This window comes from Solanum stenotomum, chromosome 9 (assembly GCF_019186545.1).
Source record: "Solanum stenotomum isolate F172 chromosome 9, ASM1918654v1, whole genome shotgun sequence".
NCBI lineage: Eukaryota > Viridiplantae > Streptophyta > Magnoliopsida > Solanales > Solanaceae > Solanum > Solanum stenotomum.
Genome location: NC_064290.1, coordinates 52,493,789 through 52,519,304, shown reverse-complemented (window position 1 = coordinate 52,519,304; position 25,516 = coordinate 52,493,789). Strand labels below are relative to the sequence as shown.

At 26.6% G+C, this 25,516-nt stretch overlaps 1 protein-coding gene across 1 annotated transcript; it reads left to right on the top strand.

Moving 5' to 3' along the window:
* Positions 1-22,494: 22,494 nt before the first annotated feature.
* LOC125876012 (protein GLUTAMINE DUMPER 2) lies at positions 22,495-23,583 on the top strand. The gene has a single exon (XM_049557107.1). The coding sequence runs from the start codon at positions 22,674-22,676 to the stop codon at positions 23,250-23,252; it is 579 nt and encodes a 192-aa protein (XP_049413064.1). The 5' UTR covers positions 22,495-22,673; the 3' UTR covers positions 23,253-23,583.
* Positions 23,584-25,516: the final 1,933 nt, after the last annotated feature.

The following is a 25,516-nucleotide window of genomic DNA, read 5'->3' as shown; positions in this document are numbered from 1 at the left end:
GCCAACTGTCAACACCCAAAAAATTGGGATTTAATATTTTTAGATAAAATATTAAACTTATGAATAATTAATAATAATTTAAAATCTGAAAATAAAATAAAAATTATTAACACTAAAAATAAAAATGATTTTACAAAAAAAAAATACAAGATAAAATAAAATAAAATAAAAAAGTTACGTAACTACATCTTAGGTATCCTTCTTTTTTACTTCATTTTTTAATTTTTTTGAAAATGATAGTTATCCAAATCAATAATCAAACGGATGAGTTTTTGAAATTTGAGTTATTAATTTTAAAAGATAAATAACTAATTTTATTCCTAGAAAATAGTTACCGCATAACACACGTTTAAATAACAAAAATCATTCTTAACTGCACCATTTACATCTTCCCAAAAACTTACTCATTTCAGAATTGTTATTCTCTTATATTTATTCAACTACTTAAACATGGTAATATTTTTTGCTTTTCGTATTTGCTTTTATGATTAGTTCATGAGTATGAAGAAAAGATCATTTGATTTAGAAGAGTTCAGAAATAGATTCTGACAACATTGATATTTCTTTTAAGATAAGTTCATAGTTTTTCATATTAATGAAAAGGAGTATGTTTAATTTTGTTTAAGATAAGGAAGGAGTATGTATTATACTATTAATCAATATGCTTATTTAAATATATAAAATATGTATATTACATAGAAATATGACTTTGTTCTCTTATGAAAAAAATATTCATCCTATTTGAATTTATGTGATGTTGTTTTATTATATTTAAGAAAAATGTGAATACTTTGTAATGTTTCAAAACTATTCTAAAAATAAATAAATTTTTAAATACAAGACCTATTTTTATGAAATTATATCAAAATATTTCTAACTACACATTACCGTTTCATATTGGATTCCTAAAACCCAGAACCATAAATCAATGTATGTTTAGGACTTCTCTACTTTCTTTTTATTTTTGGAATTAATCAAACTTTTATATCAACTATTTAAACTAAAAATAAATTGATTATATTTATATAAATTCTGCATACAAACAATTGTTAAAAACTTTCAAAATAGAAAATAAGAAAAGAATTTACAAGAATCTGGAAAAATATGAAATCAGAATAACTGAAATTTGTGTCATACTTTTCTACTTATAGTTATTTTTATTTGATACTTTTTTTTTCTTTTAAAAATTTCATAAAGGCAGAGTATTTTAATTTGTAAATTGAATCCAAAAACAAAATTTAACAAATTAAAATAAAACATTGCAAACTCAAAATTAACGTACGATAACACTAAAAATTAAATCACACTTTTTAAAACTCTATTTTATATCAAAATAGAAATTACTTTTTTATAACAATTGCAAGGTCAGTTTTATCTCCCAAAAGGGTTAAATTGATTATTTATAACAATTGGAAGTTTAAAATAAACGAAATTTTACTAGAAAAATTAATTGTATTGTATTAAGGAAAGTAATAGACCAAAATATTAAAATATTGAATAACAATCATATAAATTCAAATTCAAAATTTATTTATACATATAAAATATTTAATTGATATTGCACAAAATATAAAAATAATTATCAACAAAATTGATATATCTTAGATCAATATTGAATTGAATATTAGAATAATTCCAAACAATAACTGAAAGTAATATTTAAATTTTAAAACTAAAACAAGCCTAAATTTGTGCCATACTTTCCTACTCATATTTATTTTCATTTCAATACTACTTTTTCCTTTTAAAAATTTCACAATTGAAAGTATTTTAATTTGTAAATCGAAAATCCAAAAAAGAAATACTTCTTTTTCCTTTTAAAAACTCATAATTCAAAGTATTTTAATTTGTAAATCGAAAAATAAAACATTACAAATTCAAAATTATAGATATCACTAAAAAATTAGATCACACTTTTCTTAAATCTATTTTATAGGAAATTAGCAACTACTTCAATATAACAATTACAAGGTCTATTGTATCTCCCACGGGATTAAATTGATTTATTTATTTTTAAATTGAGATATATATTTTAAGTGTTATTGTAGTTACTTAAAATTAATAAATTATTAACATAGTTTTTTTATTCAAATGACATAAAAAGAATAAAGTATAGACACGTAAAATTATTTGAAGTATTTGATGTTTGATTATCCTTAAAAGAATTCAACATAATATATATATATATATATATAATAATAAAATTAAAATCTATATAATATTTTATTAGTTATTTTTAATTATAAAATTATTACATTTTAAATCATCCGTGCAACGCGCGGGCATGTATACTAGTAATAATAATAATAATAATATAACCAACTGTAGATAACAATAATAATAAAATCATATTAAATTTTATTTTTTTTTGTCTTATATAATATGAATTATTAATTATTAATTGCATGTAATTATACTAAATATTAAATTACAATTGAAAATACAAGATATAGAAATTTAAATCAGTTTCAAAATTTAATGTGACAGATTTTGAAAACCATATAAAAAGGATTTTTTTTAAAAAAGAAAAAAAAAACAAAATATGTCTATAAAACCTACTAAGCTCACGTTAATTTTTTTTAAACAAGTAAATCTTAAAATCTTCTAAGAGGATAATCAAAATTGTTTAACAAAATAAATTTAAAATCTAAAAAAAAAAAAAAAAAAGTAAACTAAAAAACGCGGTTTGTTCAAATATGTAACCACTTCTTACTTTTGAATTCCTATAATAAAGGCAACTACCTACTCATTTGTCCATTGATTCCTTCATTCTATAAATATGCCCTTTTTTTCAAGAAAAAAATTATTGATTTTGTTAGAATTTTCTTTTATCAGTAGTTATTTTAAATAAAATTAAAAATAATCATGAAATAAATAATAATGATTATTTTTAATATTTACATCAAATTAAAATACTTTTAACATTATTTTTAATGCATAAAGAAACCTTTAACTATAATATTATAATTAATTAAATAATTAATTTTATTAGTTGATCTTTTAAACTAAATAAAACATATAAATCACAAACTGAATGTACTGCTAAAAAAATTCAAACACTTTAAACTATTTCTATCTATATATTTTTATTTGTATATCTATATATAAGTAAAAGTGACACATGTGAACACCACAAAAAATCAGATTTTTAATTAAAATTAATTACATGTAATAAGATTAAATGATAAATAACTATTAAATTAATAATTACAAGGTATAGGATTAAAAAATAAAATACTATTTTATTTTTTAAAACATTTTTTTAAGAACAATTTATAAAATTAATAGTTATCAAACTTACTTAAATTAAATTTTATTAAAAGAATTCTATTACTTTATAAATTAAAATAAAAAAGTAGAAAAGAAAAAAGAAACTAAAAAAACGTAGTGCATCAGACATTTTCAATAAATAAATAGAAAAAACTGCCCACTTATTAAAAAAAAACTGTTAAATGAAGAAATACTTTGTTTTTAAAAAAATAAAGCTGATTTTAAATGTGACTTTAAAGTGGAAACGTGACCAGATTGTTACCAAAACTGATTTTAAGTAGCCAACCCAGGTAATTTTATTTTAATAAAAATACTTTTTAAATTTGAATTTGAAGTGGTTATCCATTATCTCTATCCTCTATATATAGACACCAAATTGTTACCAAAACTGATTTTAAGTCACCAACCTTATTTTTTGAATTTAAATTTAAAATGGTTACCTAAAACTGCTCTATCCATTATCTCTATTTTCTATATATACACATAAATAAATTTCAATTAAAAAATTAATGGGTCTATTGTTCTTCAAATATGTAATGTTATTTGTTGAAAGTTCAAGAAGAAGACAATATTTATCAAAGCTCTACTGCGCATCATGATGATATTTTCATGATTTTTTAAAATTGTATGTTATTTTTATTTAACTTTATTTAAGTTAATATAATACTTTCTTAATTTATTATTTTTTGTTAATTTTTATACAAATCATAGATACTAAATGGTTTTTATTATTGAATTATTATTGGTCATATCTTTACATATATTAAATAATTTTCTATGGGCAATTGGAAAATTAAATTATGATGGAATCATTAGTATAATAGTATCGATAAATATGTAATACATATCATTTATTATCATGATTTATGCATATTATCCCTCTTTCTTATAACCTTTTAATAATATACGTGTGTGAGAGAAAATATTAGTGGTTGAACAAAAACTCTAATTAAAATGTAAAAAGGAAAAATTTAGAAATGTCTAAATAATTAGAGACTAAAAATAATCTCTTTTTTAAACAAGTGAGATAACAGATAAAAATATATTATAAACTTAACAGGTTTATACAAAATTTATCAATATATGTGTATATTTGTAGTATGTGTGTCATAGTAATGAGTGAAGACATCAAATTATTAAGTGAATTATTAATAAGAATGATGCTTAACATGTTTCGAACGATATAAATGGTAATATAATAATGAAATGACAATTGAGATTTTATTAAATTTCTATAATCTTATAGTTTAAATTAGTCAAATTATATGATTAATAATATTATCCGCGTATCGCACGGGTACAAATACTAGTGATACATTAAAAGGAAAAACGTTCTGAATTAGAAGTTCTGTTATTTCTAAATAAACTCAAGACTTTTGATTAATGATGAAGAGATCGTATTTATCGTACTATCCCTTTGTGATAATCATCATGTTGTCCGCCAAGTCTCACTCCACTATCCTAGAAGTCCATGAACCTAATTCTCCAATGTTCGGATAAACTACTCAATTGACTAAAGCTAAAAGAAGAAACTTATCCAATATTCGAATAAGCTACTCAATCGACTAAAGCTAAAAGGAAAAAGGGAGATTACTCTAGTTGTAGTTGAGTCCACAAGGACTCTTTCTCATAGGTGTGACCAGCCAACATTCCAATAGACTTATGGCATCCACCACTCGAATAATATAAAACGGTACAAATGTACAATCATAATCCTTAATCATGTTTATTACCGAAATTTTAAAAAAAATATCATCGAAATTAATGTGTACTTTAACCTCTTATGAACTTGTATAAATTACACATCTATTTTCAAATAAATGATGTAACTAAATCTTCGATAGTAAAATAATTAAAGTCAACTCCAAATCATGAGTATGATTTTTCCTCGCGTTTCTTCCACTATCTAAAGAAGATTTTTTTTAAAATATTTTATTAGTGACATCAATGTCTAAGTAAATTGGGCACGATCATGTAACTAATATTCCATTTTATTTTAGATTTTTTTTAAAAAAAGTCTTAGTGACATCAATGTCAAGTAAATTGCGTACAATCATTCAACTAATATTCCATTTTATTTAAGTCAACATCACTATTTATTATTTTAGGGAAAAGATTGTTTTTTAAAGAGATATTATTATCAACTTGAGCTTGCGTGAGCATAGTCCGTTGGTACAAATTAAACTTGTTTGTTGTCTTTTATTCGAGACTAATTGTGTGTGGATGGATTCTCAAGATTACTTATGTGTATTTATGCTAAATTTAATGGGTATCTGCTATCTTGCATCAATATAGATACCGATAATTTTTTTTCACAATGACTTGAAAAGATAAAAAGAAATCACTTAATATTTTTGTACAAACATATTTGGTTTAAAGTGACCAAACTAGATACAACTACTTGCGAAACATGCATTTCACATTTATCAACAATAATAACTATGTCCAAGGTCTAAATAAGTTAGCATCTGTTATGTGAATTTCATTGACCATGTTACTCCATATAAATTCCTCTCAGTTCAATATCATATACAAAATAAACAAAAATAAAAAAGTACTCAAAGTTCATTATGTTTTTCTATGAGGTATAAAACTCTTTAAAGAAAATAACTCTTAAAAATCATAGGACTTAAAGTAAATGTGTTATAATAGCTAAAACATATTTTTAACTAAGAGGTATTGCCTATTTAAATCTTTCTCATTCATCTTGCCTTATTGTTGTTGAATAATTAAGTTTGTAGAGATTGTACGTCTTTTGAGAAAACTTCATTATAGTGAATAGTGATTTTAGGCCTACCACTTGTCCTATTTTAATACCTTCTCAAATCATAGTTTCACATATAAAAATTGGTGTATCTGATGATCGACACTAGACATGATTAAATTATATTAAGCGACACTCTCTTATTTTATCCTCAAATGTGTGTTACTTGATCCTTCTCGTCGATACGATCATATGACAAATTGTCATTGATATGTGTCCTTTGATGTCATGTTACCAAACTAAAAAATATCAAGTAGTTTTATTCAAAATGTGGTGAAGAAATATGATGAATCCACTATGATAAGAGTGGAAGACCAAAAGGAATGGCATGCAGAAGTTGGGACTTGGGAGGTTCGATTAGTATATGGGCCAAGAAGTTCCAATCCATCTAAAGGCCCACAAACACTCGTGGATCAAATGTGGCCCTAGGGCAGATTAATATCCAATAAACCATACATCAAATTAATTATTTTTTATACTGGCGATGTATATAAGTTAAAATCCAATCATAAGCATTCTATTCACGATAGCAGTGAAAGGTATTCTGATCATAAAAAATGTAACAAATACCAAAATAAAATATTTGATCCAACAACATAGAAGAAGGATCCATATCCTATATTTCATAAATTTCTCACCTTGTATTTTTATTTGTAAGGTGCATTTTACGTTGAGAGTAGATTTTTCTATGCAAATATAAATTATTTGGGAATCAAAAGAGAATAAGTGCACCTAGTTAGAAATCAAAATACATTTAAGGGAATATCATATATCAAATGTTAGAATTTAGAACTATAAATTAGTGCTAGCTCCATTTTCAACCAATCATTAATTTAACATCAAGGGAATATATATAAATAAAATAGAAGATCTAGATATTCAAAGATACAAATTAAAAAATGAAATAAATAAATAAAAGTGGGAATGAGGTTGATGGTGACATATATCCACTACAAATAGTGTGATAGGTACAAGCCAAGCAAAGCCAGGGTGTAGGAAGAGGTGAAAAAAAAGTAGAGAAATTGCACTAACAAACAAAATCAAACCATAGAAAGCTAGTCAGAAAGAACCTTGAAATGCTGCTTTTGCAGTAAGATTAGCTGTAGTTAGGTTGAGGGCCTGAGTGGGGTTGGAAGGGGGTATGGTGGAATAATATTTCGGTATTCTTAATCAGATGTTTTAAATTTGAGTTTTGATTACATAATCGAATTTATGAGGTTCAGACATCAAATGTGAATGTACATAAAGACCATTAAAAGTTGTGATGAAAAGATAAAGATATTTTCATCCTTAATCAAAGGTCTCATTCGAGTTTGAGTCCAAGAAACAGAATTTCCTTTGATAAAAACCGCTAAAACTTATAATGATGAGTTCTCTACAACGTGAATTCACTTAGTTGAACCATTGACTTTCGAACACCGAATAACATGAGACAAAAGATGAAAGTTATAGAGCCTAAAACATAACTTAAGTACTCAAACAAACCATAGGTTATAGCCAACTCAAGTCTTGGAAAATAATGACAGAGTTAAATTTTTCACTAACAAATTAACATCAATTATATACATATATTCTTAACGTTTTATATATAATTTAATATTTTGATAAAATTCGGATGAACCCTTCGACTCCATCACTATGAGAGAATATGTGTGGGGTTAGGGTGTTTGAACCCTAATGATCCCCTTGGCTCATTTCTTCATGATACTCATAAGTAGTAAGACCAAGTGTCTCCCAGCTAGGAACCAATAGATCTGGCTTCTTCTTTTCTTCTTATAAAATTATAAATAATAATATTCGACAATGATACTCATGAAGAACTCATTAATTATTATCTTCTTTTTATCTGTCCCCATTGAAAAACCACAGGCACTCAATAAGTATTTATTTAAGTTTTATGTTTATCGATAGAAGAGTAATTACATTTTTTTAATATAGAATAGATGTAGTTTCAACTTTTAAAGAAAATCAATTATTATTTTTATGAGATTAGTGAGTGAGCACCTAATGTCCCTTTTTAGGGTAATCATTTAGATTTGTATTTCTATTTTTTTTTTTTTTAAAGATTGAGAAAATATAGCCTTTTGAAAATTATCCTTTCAAATAGCATTAGTTTCGAGTATAGTTTTGATAATATATCGGTAAAATCTCATTCATTCTATCACGTTCCTCATTGATCAGCATACACATCATTTGTTGTGAGCCTCAATCTCTTCATTAGTTGTCAAGAGTATAGTTGCAAAGTTTTGCCACTTTTACTTGTTTATTATATTAAAAATATTTTTAAAAATTTTATTGTTATTTTTAGCATATCAAAAGAAAAATATATTTTTTGTTCATATTAGCATATCCAAATCATTTCTCAAGCTCTGAGACTAAATATTACTTACTATGAATATTGTAATAAAATATTCATGTGACCAATTATTATTTCTTAAGAGATATGCAAATTTCAAACTGGACAAGTTAAAATAAACAGAGTGACTATCATCCCGATTCTCTCCCAACTCTTTGTGCTAAGAATAATAATAATTTTCGTCTAAAATAGAAGATGAGAAAGAGAGAAGGAAATTAGTTCAATAAAATATTCTTGTGGACTTGAAATATATGGATAGTAGTGCACCAACAAACCCAAAAAAAAAAAAATACTATTTTGATATCAAATATAACTAAGACAACAAGATAAGATTAGTAAGATTTGCAGGTTTGGCACTTTTTTTGCCAACAACAAAAACTCACAAGTATTTTAATCTTTTTAATAATAACATGTAGTGAGTAATATATTCCACTGAGATACGTTTTGGCTTTAATTTTGTTGCCAATTTTTGGGCAAAATGCCAAATGAGTAGCACTAAGTGCTAAACAAAAAAAATAGAAGAAGTAGAAAAGCTAGAGCAATAATATTCAATCATATACACGGTGAATATATAATAAGCTTACTCCTATTTTTTAATAAAGTTTTGTAAAAATGAAGATTTTTTCCCCTATCTACTAAGGTGCCTGTTGAAAGAACTGTCCCACATTAAGTCAAGACAAGATTTCGACGCTCTTTATATGACTCGGATAACCTTCCTCCCTTTGAGTTAATTTTTGCCCATATTTTTATCAGGAAAAATTCCCTATCATTTAAAAAAGTACAAAATTCTCCTTTCGGATACATCCCTCACATTAGGTAATGTATCATTTGCAATGTCTTGGACAATCAAGGAATGTATCAGAGAGCAACTATTAAGTAATGTATCATTTGTAATGTATTAGACAGTCAAGGAATGTATTCGAGAGCAATGGAAAATCAGGTTGGACAGTCAAGAAATGTATCCGAGAGCAATGGATAATCCAGAATTTTTATAATTGGGGAAACTTCTAGGATATAATTAGCCCCCAAATGAATGAAAATTTTTGTAGTTTTCCCTTATTATCATGGTATCACAAGCAAATTGGGTCCGATTTGGGGGCCCAAAGTGTGCGAGAGTTTGTGAATATATCCCCAGTCTAGGATTGTGTACGCTCCAGTTCGAGAAGTGTCTGACGTGGTGGAGGTGGGGGAAGATCCCATAGGTACTCCTTATATGATTTGATCAATCCTCATATTTTTGAGCTAGCTTTTGTGTGTAAATTAAGTTCGAGATCCATTTATCAAAGTCATTTTACTTTTGAGTAGAGGTTTGTGGATATATATACACACAACCACACAAACAAAATAATTATAAAACTAAAATGATGAACTTAATTGTATCAATTTTCAGAAGAAGTACTATATGCTTGGAATAACAATTCAGGAGTAAGTAAAAAAAATGGTATTAGAAGGGACGAATATTGGCCTTGGTCAACCAATGGTACCAAATGGAAGGGTCGTCGTTCAACGAATAAAACTTGCTCTAGAGATAACTAAATATTTTTTCCCTAAGACTTTATATTAGGACAGTAGTACATTCACCATTATATCGTAGCTCATAACTATTAAAAAAATTAATAGGATGGCCAGTTTTGAATTTGATAAGTTTGACTTCAGACTCAAATCATTTCACCTTTAATCTCGTAAATTTAAAATTAATTTTGAGATAAATAAACTTACAAAGATTATTAAATGTCGATCATACCTTAGATAATAATACTTTGAAGGAAGTAAAAACAAAAATAAAATTCTCACACTTACATTTATGATAATAACAAATTTCCAAAATCGTTTTTTTTTCTCCTTTAAACAAAGAAGGAATGGCAATAATATTTAACTCTTCATCAATGTGCATATAGAATACCTCTATTTATAGAAGTGTATATCTTTTTCTTCCTTTTTTTAAAGAAAAAAAAAGCCTTTCTAAGTTCTATTTTTTAATTTAGTTTTATCATTTTCTCAACCATTTTGTTAATTAAAATAAGATAAGAAAGGGGACCGGGCTGAGTACCACTTTTCCTTAATGGGCCTACCCTTCGAAAACCCACTAAAAATTGTATTTCAAATTTAAATATTTAAGCCGATTGTTATATTAGATAGCTAAATTGTACATTTGTACTCCCTCTGTCCCAATTTATGTGATTTATTTTTCCTTTTAATCAGTCCCAAAAAAAATGACATATTTCTATATTAAGTAACAATCGCATAAAAAAGTAACAATTTACCTATAAAATGTCTATTTTACCCTTAATGAAATGATTTACAGCCACACAAATTTCTATCATTCATTTTGAACCACAAGTTTTAAAAGTCTTCATTTCTTTCTTAAACTTTGTGCCGAGTCAAACTACCTCACATAAAATGGGACGGAGATAGTATACAATATGAAATATATCAGTTTGTCATGACTTATATGTCGTAGTTCACCGATTTTGGTTCCTCTCGTCACCATCTCTTTACTCAACTTAAAGGATATACCCTACATAACTAATACATGCATAATTATACCTTACATAATTAACATGTGCATAACTAATACTCATATTACTATTAACCGCATAACTAATACCGATATTATTAATACTTGCATAACTCTATCTAGCTACCAAACGACCATAAACCCTTAGGCCACTGGGCTAAAGTTCATAATGTGTAAGTTCCCTACTAAGAACAAGTAAAAGCTGATGTGATGGTGCGTAAATTTCTATAGTAATAGTACACAGTCAAATATATTTATAATACCGTCAACTGTTTAGATACAATTTGACTATTATAACGAAATATTGTTATAGAAAACATATAATATAACATAATATGGAAGTCGGTTACAAAGGAACCTTGATCGTTGTAGTAAAATGCTATTCTTATTACTTATAATATATATAAAGGATGATTATTATAAGTCTGCACATATTATAGCTTAAACTACAAAAAAAAATATACAATCTTAAATAAAATACATAAATGAATTGATGTTTGTTGACTCTGTCAAGCAAATGGATTAGAAAGGAGCAAAATAAAGTAATAATGTCATAATAAGGAGTCATTATCACTTTAATTGTGAAGATTAGCCAAAGCTACCAAATGTCCCTATTACTATAAGCAAAAAATTAATGTGAATTAACCAAGAAAAACAAGTACACTAATTAGATTCACTTGCGTGCCTAAAATTTTCTGCTTTATCTTATTATGGAATAAAGTGCCTCAAACTTTTTATGGTTTGAGAAAGAAACTCACGGCAAGTTTTGTGTATATATATATATAAGATTTAATTAGAATTTTAACTACCAAATTAGTGATTGGGTGTCTTCTTCATTTTGCATTATACATCAATACCCCTAGAATAGTCACTAATTTATCGTTAAATAGTTCGTATATAATATGATATTTCGAATTTGTTGTTATTCCATCATTAAATAGGATCAACAATATATTTTTATTGTTAATGATAAAAGCTGTCTATATATCATCAGTATATGTATTATGTAAGAGATTTACGGGTGTTTATAAATATTTGATTGTGAACTCAATTATTATTAATATTATATTATATATATTCCTTTTGTTTTAGTTATGTAGCACAATTCAAATTTCGAAAGTCTAACTTTTAATATCGTGAATTTATTTAAATATGAAACCTTTAAAAAAAAAAATTTACATATTTGAAAAATACATTAAAAATACGAAGTCACAGTAATTAATAATTTAAAATATTTAAAAAGCATATAAACAAATTGTTGTCAAAGAAAAATCCTCTTAACTCTCATAATATAAAGGTTCTATATAAATTGAGATGGAAAAAAACTTTCGATCATAGTAAAAGCAAAAAAAAAAAATCAACTTTTTAATTATATCTTTAACGATAGGTTGAAATTTGAGTCATGTTAGAAGTAAATGTGAATATTCTGTGATTGGAATAAATCTAAATATTTTTTTTAAAAAATGAGCTTGTTCTGTTTGAATTATGATTATGTTTCTGTTTTATTTCAGATAAATAAATGATAACAAAATCCAAGTCTATCTTATCTGATGAATGTTGCACTCTTAGTCCTAAAGCACTTTTGATTATAATTAATTAATTAATGAATTAATTAGTGGTGCATCCTTAGTAAGCACACAACAACAATAATTAGTGTGAATCCTTAGTGAACGCACATCAATATTTGTTATAAAATAACTTATTAATGTACCCTTAAAGCACTGACATAGTCAGAATTTTCAGTAAAAGAATTCAAAATATACAGAGTAAATACACAAAAAAAACACCAAAAAAATATATGTATTTTATTAAAATATAATTTTAATTTTATTTATATAGTATAATTTTTTAATGAATGAAATTTAAGTAAATCCCTTTTGATATCCTAGCTACGACTGTGCATACAAGTACTTAAAGCATTTCATGTATGCATTGTGCCAACAGATTCCAACATTATCCCATACACTTGATAGGTGGGTTTACTTAATTATATTTTCTAATATCAAATTGAGAATAATTAATTAATTAATTAATTAATCACTGTTATCCAAATCCCTTATCACCTCCAAGCCATCTCATCCAAGTGCTCTCTCCACCACCACAATTTTTTTTTTATTAAAATGAAATCATTTGTTGGAATAATAATTTAAAATTGAAGTAGAAATACTATGTTAATTAATAGTATTTATTTAATTCATGTCTAGTTAAGATTTGTTGTCATTCTAATTTGATTTGGTTTCTTACTATTATAAATATGGATGTTATTAGTTATTTCCAATAGAAAGAACTAGAGAGAAATTGTAGCAAGACTCAAGACTATTAATTAAAGAAGAAAAAAAATAAGATTTTTGCAGCGGTCTTGATCTAGCTATAAAGATGTTATTTGCTTTGGATCTAGGCTCACGCACATTTATTCTTTAGATTTTAATCCAAAAAAATGCATCAACAATTAATTCTAAACGCATTCTTATAATTTTCCTAACTTTTGTTTTCATTTCGATATGAAATTCACATAAAGTGTAATGTTTAGTTACCCCTTATTCAAAGACTTGCCTTAGCATAATACAATGTGCTTAATATGGTATTTATATACATATATGCTAATTATGTGGACGTCTACATTATTAGTCCTCTAAAAAAACATTGGGTTATTTATTCTTAAAACTTTAATACATTATATTAAATATATAATTGGACTGACTTGTTGACTTGTAGTTGGACAGAGAGAAAAGCAGTTGAAAATCAATTACTATTTGTGGTGGCCTACATCCATATCAGATTAGTTAAGCAACCAAATATAATTATGTAAACAAAAATATATATTAGAAAGGTAGTGGAAATCCCACTTCAACTAAAGATTTTATATAAGTAATTAATTTCTCTTAAGTGACATCAATGTCCAATAAATCTATCTAATCTTCCAATATTTTAAGAGTATCTTTTTTCTTCTTTTTCTTTTTAATTGTTATTGATTGAGAATACATTGAATCCTTTAAAAAGCATCAATATAAGTCATGGTAAAATGATTAAAATTTCTTCATCTTTAATCAGAAATTTCGATTTCAAAGCTTTCAAAATGAAAAAAAGTGAACATTACCATATGTAAATTTAATCGTATTTCAATATGTCGTACTTCAATATGAATAACGAAGCTAGAAAAAATAGATTATTCAAAGAGCAATTGTTTGTAATTTAATTAGGCTCACGTGAGCATCTGAAGATATACCTCATCACTTGGCTTAATGAGAGAAATATTTATTGCAATCCGTTGTATAACTTTATATTATTTTTTTCTCTAGTTTTCTTTAATTATAAATTAATTTAGTACAAATGAATCTTTTTATTCGTTTTTCTTTTTTGTACTATGTTTTTTTTAAGAGTTTAAAAGAGTTTGATATTTAAAATATGATACAAATTCATGCGTTAAGATGATTATGTAGTCTAAGAACAACAAAATCAGTAAAATTTATGAAGCCAAAATAGATAATATGTGTCATGAGTTGGATCGCGCAATATTGAAGAATTCTAAACATGCAATTCACATTTAGCTTAAGGAATTAAATAGTTAATTTAAGTGCTTGATGCATGTCATGTTATATACTCTAATTCATATTACAGAATTTGATTCTTGCATCAATTATTTTAGATTAAGACATGTGAGAATCAAATACTAAGTGGAATTAAGCTAACAATATCCTATATTATCATATCATAATTATAAATTAAATAAATCCCGGCAATGTATCATTAGATCATTTAATATAAAAAATTCTTATCTGCTAAGTAAGTACATGGTGGTGTTAGTCTTTATTTTGTACAAGCCTTGTCTTAATTAATTCAAAGAAAATATTCTTTGATTCACATTCATTGTCTCTTTCTTTTATTTTTAAGTGAAATGAATCTCTTACTTCTTCGCTATTATATTCCTTTTTATACTCATTGTTTTTGATATGTTTTGTTTCGATCGAAGATCTATTAAAATAATTTCTCTATCTTTATAAAATAAAAATAAAGTTTCTACACAATATGATTCACTATGTGAAACTACATTAAATGTTATTATTATAGTAAATGATGAAAAAAACACAAAGAATTAAGTATGGTGACATATAGCCTAACGACATCACTATTATAATTAGTAATATTGTCAACAACTTTATATTGCATTTTGAACATTTTCTTAAGCAGAACAACAGCAGAAGCAATAATTAGAACTTTCTAATGCCTTTTACTATTTTTCCTACAAAAGAAAAAAATAAAACTTCTAATATAATCATTTTTTATCTTTCTATCTAATTAATTAAATTTAAAGGACGTATGACCAAGTTTATAAGCTGATCAAATTAATATATAAGTATATTTTAGCTTAATTAGACGCACGGTAAACAATCAAAGTGCTTCTTATAAGATAATTAGTCAAAGTTATAAAGTAATCATTCCAATTTATTATTATTCAACTTATAAGCATTTTTAATTTGATCAACGTGATATTAGTTTATCTTTAATATATTTTCTGATTTTCTACTTTTTTCAAAACAAAACCCCTATTGTCCTCCTCATTTCATATCCATCATTCATCCTTTTCTTTACGATTTATTTTTTAAGAGTATAAGTTTTGTAATAAAATTGAGGGGATACAAGAATTTAGCTCCAAAACACACTTTTTGAACACTACATATTAAAATGTACTCTCTTTATAAATATAAACTAAAACAGACATTTTGCTCATTTATAGGCAAGTGAAACAAATTTAATTCCGTTAGTCACTCCTAAAACCCAAAAAAATATCACAAAATTTCTCATAGAGCAAACTACATTTTTTAATTAACTTCTTACGTGTTTAGCAAACACATCATCAATTACTTATTATCAGTTTTAACACTTTTATTCAGACACATAACTACTTTAAAATTGATGTAGGAACCCATGCATAAATATTATACTTAATTAATTAGAGATACATCAACTTGTACTTTAGTTGCTTGATCAACTATTGTGAGTGGGATTTGGTTTTGGATTAGGACGTCACTTGTATTATTGAAGATTAATTTAACATATTAGTGGTTAAAAAAACAGTAGAAGATAAAATTATACAGCTATGATTACTCCACACTTTCTTAGTTGTAAGACTGAAATATATAATAAAAATTAATTGGATTTCACATATCCTCATTGGACGTATCTTATGTGTTAGAAAAACTATCACCAACAAAATTAATTGTGACAGAGTGTTAAATACTTTTTTATTTTTATCAAAATTTTGTGTTTTAAGTTCTAAAGAGATACTTTATTCCTCGATTTCAACACAGATTTAAATTAAATTAAATTTTGATATAAATATCGAATATCAAATACGAAGTAGAAAAAAAAAAATATGTTAGAAAAATATCTAATCGTCCTTGCCGTGTACGTCCATTTTAAGAATGGAAGCTGACGATGAAAGGGGCCATCTTTTTGGTGGGACCTATATTAGTCATTTTATTCATAGTGAACATATATACTTTAACTTTTATTTGGGTCCTACTATATTAATTAGTTTACAAATATTGCTTTTACTTTTTTTTTTTTTTCCTTTTTCCATACCTCTTCCTTTTTAAAGAAATTTACTTGTAGATTTTAATTGTCTGTGATTCAAAATCTTAGGATAGGAGTAACGTTCATGTACATCTCACATATCGTTGACATACTTATGGGATCTTCAAATGTTATTTTATTATTATTTATGGTTGAAATTAGTTTTTTTTCTATGAAAGAAATAAATATGTGGAAATTAAAGAATTGAACTGAGAATTACAATGTGAAATTAGATTAATGTTGACGTTACTAGATTGTAATAAAAGAAGTAAATATGTAAAAATTAACGAATTGAACTGATCAGAAAGACGATGCGATGATACTACTAGATTGTAGAAAAGGAATAAATATGTGAGAATATATTGAAAAAATAAACTAAAAAGGACAATAATGTGAAAGGCGCTAACTTCCTATATAACATGTTTTTTGAAGTAGAGGTCTAGCCAGGCAAAGTAATAGGAAATTAAATAGAAATAGGTTGGATCAATAACAAAAGTGCACTAGACTCTAAATTAGGGTTACCTTTTAAGGAATGTTGTAAAAAACTATGAAGGATATTTTGAATCTCAATCAAATAGTGTAATAGGTTGTTCTAATTCCGCATAAGATGGGCGCAACCTCAAGCTTGAAAACGTGTGATTCAATCTCTCACGAGAGAAAAATTAAAAATGTTATGATACATTTAAGATCATAAATGCTAATGGACACGTCATAGAAGGATGTATTATTGATCAACTAGTAGTACAATAATTTGTACTTTTAAGTAATTCGAAAAAGTAATAGAGATGGTGCATGAATGACAGAGGGTTAAACAAAGGGGTGATGAATAGAACTTCTTTTAATCATTTGGGGCAAAAATGACATTAACAATTATTAGAAATGAAATAATGATGATTGTCTAGACTCTAGGGGTGGCAGGCCAAGAATATTATAGTAGTGGAGGGGTCTTTACAGTAGACCCCCCAAAGTTTTTGGGGACCCATTTTCCACCCCGATCGTATGATGAATACTCCTAAAGTCATCCAACATGATCAAAATTGTAATGAAATCTTACTCTACAACCCAAGATTTGAGATGCGTCTTGTGCATATTTTCATGTCATATCTTTAGAATTACATTTAAAAAAAAAAAAAAACTACTCTAGTTTGATAAATATTTGATACGAAAATCTAATCGTTATGTTAACAAAGAATTTTAGTTGTTCAGGAGGTGACTGTTAGAACTTTTATTGTTGTTGAAGAAGATTCGATTCTCCACTTTATTAACTCCCTCTCGTTTTTTTCCTTCCTCTCCACCTTATATATAATTAAACTTTTTTAAAAAATTATTCTGTTAATAAGTGGGAAGAAAAAAATCGTCGTAGGATAGGTAAATCCCTCGTAACCCTTAATGGGAATGGGGAAATTCTTAGTAGAAAGCAATTTCTTATTAATGAGCTCTACTCAATACAAATCTAAATTAGCCGAGTCAATAATTTTTAAGAAAAGAGTTGAGGGGGAGGGGGAGGAGGGAAGGAACCTCATTTTCCCTTTCCTTTTCTTCTTTTTTCTTTTGTTGCTTTCAAGTATATTTTGCTTTAATTGATGTCTAAAAAAATTATTGAGGCAACTTTTTATCGATATGAGGATACTTTATATCATATTCTAGTTAAATATTTCTTCATTACAATGATACAATGTGAGGATTAGTATGAATCCATTATTATCTTATAGTTCATTTAGGATCTACAAGAATATGCTATTAATTTCTTCATAGAAGGATTGCGTTCTATTTTAAAATCAAAATAAAAAAATACTCATATTTTTTTTTGGTAATATACAAATTTAACGGATGAAATAAGAAATATATATTTTTGTAATGATTAATCAACCCTACCTAACCCCAACATTGCATAGACTCAAAGTTGAGTTTGCATATTCAGTAAATATAAAAAGAGAAACTCATTTCTACTTTATCGCTTATAATAGACAAAAAAAAAAGGCATTACTACAAGATCTATTACATAAATGTCAAAGGACTTCTGTTTTTTGGCATCAATTATTTTCGATACAATTTTTTTTATTCTTAAGAAATCGATTAAAAGAATGTTTAATTAACCAGAGTTAAAGGGTCAAAAGAAATTTGTCTAAAAAATTTCACCGTTAAATTATAATATCATATCATATCATATAAAAAATGTTAAATTATCCTGATTAAAATTCTACCTTCATCTCTACACATTCAATATTCATATCATATTCATAAACATAGACGAGTGCCTTGCGTTGCATACACATATCTAAGTAAAATATGTATATAACTTCTCATAATTATAAATCTTTTGTTTTTTTAATTTGATATAAATTTCGAACACCAATAAACTACAATAAAAAATAAGGGAAGCAAAAATGGTGTGAGAAATGCAGTTTCCAAGACAAGAGAATACATCAGCATAGAAACAGTTTCCTGTCTTTTAAGAACTGTTACACATTATGTCATGAAACTGTCTCAATAGCTATTTTCATCAAGCAACACCCCACCCCACCCCGTCTAAATCATGTTACAATTCCTAATATAGCCAAACACAACTAATGTATTAACTAATTTACCATATAATAAAAATAAAGTTATTAGTCTTGCATAGAAATCTTTTAGCTCGGTAGAGTACAACAATAACATATTCAGTGAAATCTTACAAGTAAAGTAAAGAAAGTAGAATATATGTATACTTTACCGCTATCTCATGAAGGTAGAAAAAATTATTTTCAAAAGGTCATCAACTCAAATACAATAAAATCAGATACAAAGAAGGAGACAATAATGAGAATGTATTGTTGAGTATTGATTATTAGATGGGCTCCTTTAAAAGGGGATATCAAATTAAAAATAAAAATAAAAAATAGCTACTCGTTAATCTGTCGCTAAAAACCTCATAGCTAATAAATTTTCAAGAATTTATCATACAACCAAGATTTTTGTTATTGCTAACATATATTATTCTTCACTAGATCATTATTTTTTTCATAATGAACAAATATCTTACGTATATTATTACGTAGATATAATTGGCTTATATAGTTCTTTTTAATTATTAGATATATACACATGAACAATTTGTGAAGAAACTATAATTAAAGACGAACGTCTCTCAATTTGTTTTTAGGTTTTGATAAATTTAGACAAGAAGAATATATTGTACCTTTAATTCGGATTTATGCAGAATATGAATATATGATAAGAAATTGATTGGTCAATTTCAAATATTATTTATTAATTTTATTTTAGTTTTGCTTTTTTCATAATGAGGGTATATTTAGAGAATTTTTGGGGATAAGTATTCACCTGTTAAAATCTCCAGCTGCCAAAAGCCTGATAGGGTGGGGTTACAGAGTTACACTATGGAAAATTGTCTGTTCCATTTGTTTTGTTTCATAAAGTGAAGAATTTTTAGATAAAATCAAAAGTTAGTAATTGAGACTTGTAGCTTTCAATTTAAAAGTACTGCTTTTTTTCTTTTTCGTAAACAAATTTGTAAATTGTTTCACGTAAGTGAGTTTATATTTAGTGATATAAATGAAAGTTACGTGACACCTAATGTACTATCTTCTTCTTTCTTTTTTTTGATCATGCTTGATGCAATAGAAAAAGGAAATTGAAAAATTAATTAAATTAAATGTAATTTTATCAAATGATAATTTTGTTTTAATTGTTAATAACATTATTGGTTCATCACTAATGAATATGTAACGGAAGCAGAGTCATAATTTGGGGGTTCAATTCTCCACCTTAATTGTGGAAGAACGGGAGCTCATTATCAAGTGAGCTAGGTCTCAACCCCTATGGCAAGAAAATTGTTATTATTATTAACGAATGTGTCTCTAAGAGAATTTCGAAGGAAGAGTTAATAAAATATTATAGACGAGCCAAATGTCAATAGGACGTTTGTTGAAAAATTCATACCTAATATTACAACTTCATTTATAAGGATGAAATCAATTAATCCTTAATTAGAAATGTTTGATTATAGTTTCGAAAATAAAAAAATTCTTGACAAAACGCATTCTCTCTAACTAATCATACATAATAAATTAATCAAAATAATCGAATCAATAAATTTCGATAGTGTACGATTAAATTTAACTCCAAAATCGACTTTGCCACATAAGATTTTTTATTTCAATTTTCACGTATAAAACATGATAACCGGTTGGGGGTCATATCTAACTTACCTTTCACAACTTTAATCCTAGCAAGTTCTCAACCAATTATATATTCCCCTAACCTTCTATGCAATCCTTTAGGAATGGTCCCAATATGGATCCTAAAAGCCAACTCTAGTAACTTTAGGATATAGTTTTAAGTATTGCTTTATTCTTAAATAGAAAATTCAACTTGACTTATAGGTGTGAAGTTACTTTTATAAAGAGTGTTTAAATTCTCAATATGAAAATTTTCAGATACGAGTTACATTTAATTACATAAGCTCTAATATAAGTACTGAATACATTGATCAAATGAGAAACAAAAACAAAGTTCACAACTAATTGATTTGAGTCATGACTATGAAAACCTTTGAAAGAAGTATTTTAGCTCTCGCACCACAACTCAAACTTAGTTGGACCTTAATGTAAATATCAGACACTCAACATCGGATGAGAAATAAAAATGAAATTCACAATCAATTGATTTGAGCATGGATAGAGAGGTTTTAGCCCTCAATTAATATGAGACTTTCCAACGTGATTCAGATTTTATTGGATTCCAATATGAATATCGAACATCACTGATCCAAAAACAAAATTCACAGCCAATTATTGCCACCCCCAACCCATGCAATCCTCTAGGGTTGGGTCCACACATGTATTTGAAACTTAAAAGCTAACTCTACTAAACTCTATGATGGGTGATTCAGCAATTTTAGACTTATCTTAAAAGTAGAATAAATGATGAGCCTAATGAAGCTTTTTATGGACACCCTCTCTCCCTCTTTGATATTACGTATAAGAAATCCCTCTTCCCTATTATTGTAAAATTGAATTAGTTTCAGAAACAAAACAAAATGAAAAAATTTGATCTAAAGTCTAGGAATTAATTCTTAATTCAATTATGGAGAAAGTAAATGGAAACAAAGTTCTATTGTGATATCAAATCTGTTGGACATATGCGTATAATATAGGTGAAGAATAGTGTTTAAGATTTAATATATACATATACAAGTAATTTTTTTTATATATACTTAATGACTATAATTCTCTATATGCATAATCTACATTATCGATAAAGAATATTTAAGTGATTACCTTTCATAGTATATAGTTTTGACACTACGATCAAGTTAGTTATGTTTACTTATGTTCTATGCTTTTTAGGAACCTTATGATCCTATTCGAGAACAAATTTTATAAATCAGTAGAATATATAAAGAATTTCTAGTATTATTATTTTAAATTTTATGTTCAATTAAATCATAAAAATTATTAAGTAATATTTTCCTTATTTTAATGGGACCAAGATCATAGTTAGTAACATAAAAGATATATAACTTTTAAAACTTTATTTCATCAACTTATATAAGTTAAATTTTAATTACATCACTAGATCTCAAATTTGATTTTGTATAAATCAAATCCCTTCAATTATTTCTAGGACTATAATCATTATTATGCTATGCAAGACTAAATCCAAAAAATTCCTACTATATATCTTTAAGCAAAACGACTAAACGAAAAAGGTTCTCTATGAAAACATAAATTAAAATTAACAAAAAGTTAAAAAAGATGATTGGGTCCCCTCTTAACTCATTCACAATTATCAATCTTCTTTTTTCCCAATTACCTTTTTATTATTATTTTTCTTCTTCCAAGTGTAGTATATATATATATATATATGGACCCCACTTTTCATGCAATGGCGAAACATTTCACTCGAAATAAATAAATAAAATAAAATTATAAAATAATAAGTACTTAAATAAATCCACTCTCTTTAGTCTCTATATATAACCACCTTCCTTTACTCATCATCTTCATTCCATTCCCTTTCTCCTCCTCCTCCGTCACCACTATCACCATCGCCATCATTCGCCCAAAAAAAAAAAAAAAATCCAAAATTATATTAAAAATTCATCATACAAATTACGAGTCTACAGCTGCCTAATAGCTAAGTGGTAACATAACTACTCTATTTGGACGAGAAGATTATATTTCACAACGATGACGAATTTGAAGGCATCGTCATCCGCTATTGCACCGGTGGGCCCGCCACGATCACCGTGGCACTCACCGGTGCCGTATTTATTTGGGGGATTAGCAGCCATGTTAGGGCTAATTGCATTTGCTCTACTAATTTTAGCTTGTTCTTATTGGAAACTTAGTGGTAATTTTGAAGAAAATCAAGAAGGTGATCTTGAAGAAGGAAATAATAACAACAATAATAATAATAGTAATGGTGAAGATGGTAAAATGGTGGAACCACCAATTCTTGAAGAGAAATTTTTGGTGATTATGGCTGGACAATTGAAGCCAACTTATATTGCTACACCTAGTTTGTCTAGTAGAGCTTCATCTTTTGGTAGCAATAGCGGTTGTACCGCGAGCAGTGAGAGTAGTACGGACAAATCCGAGGATGAAGAAAAGGAGGAGGAAGGAAATGATGTCTCGGGTTCAAGTCTTGAGAATCATGAAGAAACGCCTGTAGGAGAGAGAGTAAAGGAGGAGGAAGGAAATGAAGTCTCGAATTCGACTTCTGGAAATGATTTCGTGGTTAACGTGACACAAATACGAATTAATTAACGGAATGAATTTCGAGTCATATGGTAAGCATGATGAGATTAGGTCCTTTAGTTTCAAAGAGAAAAAGAAAAAAAAATCTTGTTTTGTTTTTTTACCTTTTTTTTCCCTTTTGTGGGAATTTCCGGAAATGTATATATTTTTTGGAGAATGAATTGGGAAAACTTTATATATCTTAATAATTTTATATAAGGAGAGCATACTTTTTAATTTTTAGACATATGCTAGGTATGTTATAGCTCATTATTCAATGCTTATACACCTTTAGGGGTAAAAATTTATGTGTTAGATGTTTATATCTAGTCAATGAATAAGTAATATATTTTTTTGTTAAGATTCATTAATTTATAAAGTTAATTATTTAGTTAAATATAAATACTCAGGGTAAATATTTATCTACCCTCTCATATGGATTTCAATTTCAATAGTAAATTATCATTATATTTTTCACATAAGTGGTATGATTCATCCACCTTAAGAATAGTTAGGTAGAGAGTAAATTTGATGTGGTCCTAAGACCTGAGATCCCAAATTCTGAAAATGCTTGAATATCATGAAAGTCACACCCNCCCCCCCCCCCCCCCCCCCCCCCCCACCCACACACACCACCTTTATTCATTTTTTACTAAAGTAATGATTTTGTATGATCACTTATAATTAAATAAAATTTGTAACACATATAGAGTTTGGAGTAAAGTTATCTACTACAAAGCTCTCCTTATTTATAGAACTCAAAATTTCTACCATGAATCCACCCCTCTTTATTGATTATCTTATATTTTATCGATTTTCTATAAAAAAAAAAAAAGAGTATAATTTAATTTAAAAAAATATTTAATTAGTCGTAAAATTAATTTTCTTTTTTGATAAGTTCTTTTTTCTTTTTAATTTTTTTAATCCAAAATGATCTGTCTATTTGGTACAGCTTTAACCAGGGAGTAGTTCAGAAATTCACATGAAAAATCCAGACAGTTATAGCTTTTATCTGAAACTGATCCAAACAACAAGAATTTTCATGCATTAAATTTTTGTACTGTTGTCCTAAGTCACGTGACACTTGTATGAACACGTGTATTCCATTAATACCAACCCCCACTCCTCTTCATCAAGGGCGGATCTAAGATGGGGGAAGCAAGTTTTCGGAAACTCAATAATTTTTTTTGAAGTTTTAGTATTTATATTAAGAAATTTATTAAAATAAAAGATTTTTTGTTGGAAATCTACTGATAAAGTAATTTCTTGGTTTCACTACTAAGAAAATATTATTTCTTACTGAAAAATGTTTAGTAACTATAGAAATATTTGAATGAATTAGTGAAAAAGAAAAAAAAATGAGTAGAATGAAAATCTATTTTTCACCATGTGATTATCCGATGAGCTGGTTCAATGTGACTAGAATGAAAAAAACATATTTTGTAACATAAATTTTATATTGATTCACAGTGAAAAAAAACCTATGTTTCTAATAGTGTCTGGTGGTAAAATGAAACTTGTTCAGGTTTTGTTACTCTCCTTGTTGAGGATTTGATTCCTCTTTGGCATATATAATTAAGAAACAATACATACTTTGAAATCCCGAGAACCTATAAATTTCAATGTTTGGACCCACACTTTTGTTGGGAAAAAAATCTTATTGAAAATGTTAAACTATCTCTAAAAATGAACTCTACAATATTTAAATATAATTTAATCAGATCACAACGCGAATAGATTATATTTTTTTATGGAGTAGTGACTTAGTGTTTCATATGATTAGACTGAATCTAAATAAAGTTAATAACAAATCAAAAGATTGATTTTGGTTTGTGAAATGGAGATCAAAAATAGGATAATCATACAAGTTTTAATTATGACAATTTTATTTTGTTCTTGGGGAAGTGGTACACAACAACACGCATTGTCTAGTTGAGTGGATGCACTCTATGAATAATACATCCACTTTAATTTGTTGAGTTATATTAGGATTGTACACCATTTTGTGGAACCATTTAAAATGACGTGTAACCATAATTATCTTTCACATAACTTATAGGGCAATGAACTCCATCTGAATATTAAGATGAAGTGATAAAGTCAGAATTTTTTATCAAGATAAAATATATTTATATATAAGAAATTTGATCTTGTAAATATAGTATATTACAAAAAAAATAAAATTATGAAGGGATTTGAATAAACTCCCTTTGACTTACTAACTAGATCTATTCATAATAAAGTTAGAATTTTTCATCAAGATCAAATTTATATCTATATAAGAAATTTGTTCA